Source organism: Echiichthys vipera, assembly GCF_963691815.1.
Source record: "Echiichthys vipera genome assembly, chromosome: X".
In the NCBI taxonomy this organism is placed as follows: domain Eukaryota; kingdom Metazoa; phylum Chordata; class Actinopteri; order Perciformes; family Trachinidae; genus Echiichthys; species Echiichthys vipera.
The window spans coordinates 35,172,774-35,179,454 of record NC_139825.1 but is presented as its reverse complement, the minus strand read 5'-3'; the positions used below and the strand labels follow the sequence as shown (position 1 = coordinate 35,179,454).

The 6,681-nt window shown below is 39.2% G+C and overlaps 1 protein-coding gene across 1 annotated transcript; it reads right to left on the bottom strand.

Moving 5' to 3' along the window:
- Nucleotides 1–288: 288 nt before the first annotated feature.
- LOC310965863 (transmembrane protein 233) lies at nt 289–5,512 on the bottom strand (the record flags this gene model as incomplete). Its single annotated transcript, XM_083939615.1, has 3 exons — nt 5,129–5,512; nt 4,051–4,185; nt 289–324 (listed from the first exon to the last, which is right to left on the bottom strand). Exons 1-3 carry the CDS (start codon nt 5,312–5,314, stop codon nt 289–291), a joined length of 357 nt encoding a protein of 118 aa, XP_083795741.1. The 5' UTR covers nt 5,315–5,512.
- Nucleotides 5,513–6,681: the final 1,169 nt, after the last annotated feature.

The window sequence follows — 6,681 nt, the reverse complement described above, 5'->3', positions numbered from 1 at the left end:
CTGCAAATCAAAAATAAAATAGTTTTTTTTGTTTTGTGTATAGCATGTAGGTATTTTTTATTGGTAAGTCCATGATGGTCATTGTTAACCCATGGAGAGCTATGAAAAAAAATGCATGGCAAAAGCCTGAAAGTGTTGTTCTGTAGCAACAATGCGATGTGGTCTGGGATGAGATTGAATTGGACACACAGGATCAGGACCCCCCTGTTTGAACTTAACTGAATCATCCCTTTAATTCCTCCCACCTTTATGACACTTTTCATGTGTTTCAGTTACCTCGCAACAGGGTCAGTTGTGCTTGACCATGTGACTGTGCTGGACAACCTGCAACACAGATGGCAAATCTTCTATGTTTAGTTGGGGATATACTATGACATATCAAACTTCAACAAAATTTCCCAGCAAGGCAGGTTGTACTTAAAGGTTCAAAGGAGGTTTCTAAGTTAACTTGGATGAAAAATATATATAAAAATCTTTCAAATGGGCCTGAGCCTGTAAATAATTGAAATATAAACCCTCATTTTAAATATTATATTTTCCATAATTTAAAGGTAAGAAAGACTGTTGAGGGTCCAATATGAAACAAGTGTAGAGAATCTCAATTGTGTTTTCACATTTATATAATAGCTTTGGTGCCAAATTTAGCATTATCTGGGACCATACCATGGCATGTCATCCCGGCACTAGCCTGGTAACATGAGCAGGAATAGCCCAATTCTGTCATTAACAAGATGAAACTAATCGAACATGTGAAATATTTTTAGTTATGTTGTTAAAGTGGCACTTCAGCTCTTTAGTAAGTGACAGTTTAAAAAATTGAACAATAAGATACTCTGACTGTCAATCCCAAACATATGGATCCTATAATTTCCATTGTCATGAATGTTTTACAGAGCTTTCCCTGCTTCATCACAGCTGATTCATATGGTCAGCTTGATATGAACTACTGACGCTGCTTGATAACGAGCTATGTTGGAGCAGGGAGCGATCCCTGTTAAAGGAATACTTCACCAGTGAAAAAATGAATCTGTATTGGAAGTGGGTCAAATACTGTATATGTAGTCGAAATGTAACATACATTTCTAATTTGGTGCCTATTGACCAAGAAAAGGCAGAAAGTGACTTTCTGGCGCATGTGGATTAAAAAAAAAACAATTCCAAGGCACCTCGTCCTTATCAGCGACAGAGGCACATCTTCTGCCTCGGCTGTAGCGGCCGCTGTAGAAGCCGCCGTTCCCCCATCAGCTTCAGCTGCTCATCACTATATTGCTGCTCGTAAGGGTAGCCACATCTGATTCGAGCAATTAGATGTTCGAAATCTGCTTCTTCCATATCATACTTAGTACCTTCTGCCATTGTCGTTACTTCACCTGCTTTCTTCACAGCACCTGTTAGCTTAGCCTAGCTTAGCTTCCAAGTAAGATGGCGGATGTCAGTTTCGGCAAGTGAAGTCCCACCAACTGATCTGTAATAGGTCTGTAGCATCGGTGAGTCCCACCCCCTATGGGCTGGTTTGAAAAATGAAGATTTAGTGCTTTTTTTTTCTCTCTCTAACACTTCCTGCTTTAAAATAAAATTGTTAGAGGTAGATCAGGCTCCCTCCCGTCTCAGGAAAAAATGAGGGAATGATGCACAGCCATTCAAAAATATCACTGGGTTTCTAACAATATGAAGCATAAATGGGTGAAGTATTCCTTTAAATGCAGGACAAGAGGTACTCCAGGAGAGGTTTGGGAAACACAGCATTGGACCCTAGCTGCCCGGTAAATGCCCACATCTTTTAAACCTAAGCCCCAAGTTCTCAAAGCAGGCTCTTGGTTCGAGTCAAATTCAAGATAAATTAATAGATTAAAGTAAGACTTTGTAACTTTTGCTGGAAGGCCGCCACTGCACCCACAAGTGACAATTATAAAAAATTAAAAACTAACAAAAGGAGTCCCTGCACATTTGTAGAAAGCTGCCTGTTGTGAAGATTAATTTTCATTCAAAGCATCATTGATGTTAATCACTGAAATACAAATTCACCAAATTGTATAGTCCTTGATTGTCCATATGAAGAACAGTGAACATGAGAGGAAGTGATGTACAGTCCTTTCTTTGGTACAGTATGATGAACCAACCACCGGAGCCCTTCCAGACATCATCCACCGTTATCTAGTGTTTTCCACAACACTAAAAATCCATCTGGAACACAAAAGTACATTGAACAACTCTCGCATCAAAGAACATCTTTAAATGACATGTAGTCGTAGATATCCACAGACAAATCTGCCAGAGGCAGGCAATTTACATTTACATATATATACAGAATGATTCAGTGTTTTGTCTCTTAATATAATGCACTGTATCATGCAGATTTTTTATGCAATTAGACTTTTCTCCTCTACAGTCTCTTTCATGTGTCGCAATGGCAGATTTGAAACATTATATATTTATATGGCACCCCAAAGTGTTCAATATTAAATAAATAAATGATAAATGATTTGGCCTATATATGAAATAAATTAATGACTAAATACACAGATGAAGAAATAATTAATTATTTCTGAAATAATTTAATAAATGATTAAACCCCAAGTCATTATGAATTATTTCTTCTTTTTTTTTCATAGCAGCATTTTTTTCTTACAAAATGCCTGTTTTTAACTCCATTTTTACAGTAGCAATTTCATTTCATGCCACTGTTTTCATAATATCACTTTTCATAGTGGCATCATGGCTGGGTGGGGTTATAAGCTTTATTACTCAGCAGCATATTGAAGAGCCACTTTCAACAGCAGTCGCGAATGTTAGCTGGTTAATTCAGAGTTGCTTTGCTTACATTACCAGCCAAGACAGCGACTTTGGTATTGTTTTCAACTTGTGAGTCTGTGTGTATGTGTGTGTGGGAGCTAACACAGAGGCTGAACGTTTTGCTAGGTGTTTATATGTCTGTCTGTCTGTCTGTCTGTCTGTCTGTCTGTCTGTAGACAGATTTTGTTACAGATACAGTGTAGCAACCTTGCAAGATACAATCACGAAACATTATAGGTGTATTATGATCAAAAGTGAAAGGGAGCTGGAAGTAGGGAAGTGGCCCCCCACTTTACGCCCTGTCCCGCAAGATCCAATCACAAAACTTTACAGGTTTGTAGTTGAGATCGGAATGAAGGCCAAGTTTATGGGTGTGGTCTGAACAAGTAAAGTAGAAGTAGGGCGGAAGGAAGTAGAGAAGGGAACATTTTTTATTTTCATTCTAAATCTGTTCCTTGGGGAAAGAAACATGCCACAACAATGTGAAGTTTTAAAAAAGACAGAGTCTTTGTTTGTAGTCACTCAAGCCAACAGGAGCTAACTAAGACTGTTAACGCTGGCTCTTTGTTGCTTAATAATAATGCAAGCTCACAGGCCAACATAACTAGTTAGCCGGCTAGTTAAGTAGCATGAATTAAGCTGAGGCTTTAAACAAACATCATATCTAGCCTACTATATTACTATGTCTGTAATATGTTTATTAACAGTAGCAGATAGATAGTTGATTCATAAAATACCTTTGGCATTGTTGTTGCTCTAACTAACAGGAGTGATTGTCCAAATGTGTTAGCAGTTGTTGAATTTGCTAGCTTAAGAGAGGAGGTGGTGACCACATCACTGACATTAATAATGTCTTCAATCATTTAACAAGTTTGTTGGATCATGTTACACAATTCAATTATATGATTATTTATAATGATGTCTTTTTTATTTATTTAATATCGAACACTTTAGGTGTCCATTGATTTGTGCCACAAAGGTAGATGGAAATAAATGATTTTATTCTCTGTATAATTAAGCAAACAAAAGGTCTTGCACTGAGTTGAAATAGGCAACTAAAATTGAAGATAATGGTCATATTCTTTTTTTAACAATAATTATACAGAGGTTCACAATGACATCACAATTAACACTTTGAATTATGTGGTGTTTGCAGATGTATGGACACAATCTTGTATCTCTGTAAATTAAGTTTTATGAGTTTTATATGTCAAAGAATATACTGTCGTACTGCCCAAACCTAGGAGTGTGTCTTACAGTGGTAAAATGAACGATGCAGGAGATAGTGATGATGAGTAGGCCAATGATGATGGAGGCAACAGCAACATAGAGAGCGTTCCTGCCCAACTGCCTCGACCCGTCATAGTCACCGTGAAAATAGCTGTTCCTAGACTAAGAATAAGAAAGCACTGTTACACATAAAACTTTCTCAATACAATTGATGATTTTACTTTAAAAGCTGTGATGATAAAAAAAAAAAAACAACTGCTGAGCATTTCAATCCCAGAAATGAAAAGCCAAGTAATGCTTTAGTCCAGGCTTTGCATAAAATTTGTTTACGATTTTTAAACTGTAAAGAAAGTGTCAAGTGTTCGTTTGTTACATGGAAATTTTGTTTCCATTTCCTGAAATGGTGGAGTAAGATAGAGCGGAACCGGTATGTGTATCTGCATCTTAGTCTACTCACACTTACCCTTCATGCCATGCCCAAGCATGACTCCTTGCTAAAGTCTAGTTTGTTGTGAATACATCTTTTCCACTTAAGCACTGCACACTTCCCACCGCAGCCCAGTTGACAGAGGATGGCTTTAATAAAGCATGACTGCTCATGTAGGAGCACGAGCATGCACACGTGTATGAGCAAGAGCATTGACAATGGTCCTGATGTCTATACTACTGTGCCCCGGGATGGACATTTTAAAAAATGCCGCCGAAGGGTTTGCTGTGGTGTGATGCGAGGGTGAAGTGTTTACTGCAAATTTGGTCAGATGAAAATATTCTAAAACAGTTGGAAAAAACAAAAACTCCAAGGGGTGATGACGTCTATAAGCCAGAAACAATGGTGCTGCAGCCCGGATCATTTGAATAGTGAGAGTACCGGCCTGGTCTGCAGGGGAGGAGTGAAGGGGGACAAACACACGGCACAGCACAGATCATCTGGGCCAAGTGTGAGTAGACCATTGGTGTTTCATTCATTAAGAACACAAGCATGTCAGCTGAAACACATTAAACATCCTAAAGGAAGAACAAAATTCTATTCCCATCTCAGAACATTTTTTTCTTATTGACACACAGCGGTACATAATATAAGATGATATATTCAGAAAATGTTTACCATGATAGAGAAGATCAGGGCCACAATGTTGACAGGGTACGCAGGACAAAAGCAGGTGAAAATAGTCAAACAAAGGTAGCTGCGGAGAGGAGGTAGGGGCTCCTGTTCCTCTATCGAACCACGGTCGAAAAATTCACTCCCACTCAGAGAATTTTTAACTTGAGAATTAAGCACTGCAAGAGCCATTGTGCCTGACAGAAATGACACAGTGAGGGGGTAAAAAACACCAAAAATAAAAATTTGAAATGGTGAAAAACAAGTTGCAATTAAGCAGAACCTTAAAGGACAGAAATCCAACTTGAGTTGAAGTCCAACTTTTATCTAAAAAATGTTTGAAACCAGAATTTCAAAAGATTGGTTGATAAGTCTGATATTTGGTGGTTGTTGTCCTCTGTCAAAGCTGGAAAAAATTAAGTTTGTGGGGAGAGAGGGAGCGGGAGAGAGGTGGGAAAGGATCACCAACCCTGCTGGCCTCCATCCAGGACACTGTGTTAGGAATCAGACTCTGTTTACCACTGCTGGCAGCTCACAGAAACACAACATGTTGATACCGAAATGATCCCTGTCAGCGGTTCAGTGCCATGTTACGTCTATGAATGTTGTTAACTCACTAACTTTTGTTTGTCTAACAGTTCTGTTTAAAGTGAAAACACTGTTGAAGCTATCAGGTTGCACATTGCCACATCTTGTATGTCTTGTCATAAACTACTTTGGAAACTCCAAAGGATGTGAGATTTTGCAGAATCCTGAGTGCTTTGCATCTCATCGGCTTGCCTACAGCCAACAGTGACAGCTAAATGCAGTCAGCTAACATCAATAAAGGACCCAGCAGGGACCACACATGTTCATCTTCAGTTATTCATTCTGCAGCAGTAGCCCAAAGATGGACACCAGAATTGGCGGCTGATCTGTGTAACAGACCCCTGGTGCTGGAGTTTAGGCTGGCTGAGAGTGGGCTGCTGACCACTGCAGAGTTTGTGTAGTGAAGGCACATTTGTTGACTCTGAGTTGTGGTGGTACAACAAAACCCTTTTCTCCTGGTGCTGATAAAAATCCTAGAGGAAACACTGACGTAAAATATATTGTAGTTTTAGGTGGCTAATGTTAGATTGCTTGCTTATGTGGCCAAATTGCTAGTTAGCTGATGTAGCAAAGTACTGCCTTGAGAGAATAACATCAGCTAATTCACCCGGACTCCTGGGGTTGATCTGTCTGGCTAGCCACTTGCAAATTATCTTATCAGCTAACGTTACGAAGCAAGCAACACCAAATCCATGTAGCAGAGCAAGTTACAGCTAGCTTGCTAATGTTAGCTTGCTGTTAGCTCACTGTAAGCTTAGCTATCTGTGGCTCGGAAGTGCTGCATGGATCTGCCATCGGTTGCTTCATGGCGCTGGCTGATGAGTGAGTGATTTGCAAACAAGCTAGTGTTATTGTAAATATGATTGTAATTAACTTTGCAGCATTTTACCATTGTACCAGCAGTTAAAAAATGTTCAGTCTCACTGTTTTGACCTGTACTTGCTCGCGTCTATGGAGTGTGTGACCATGCG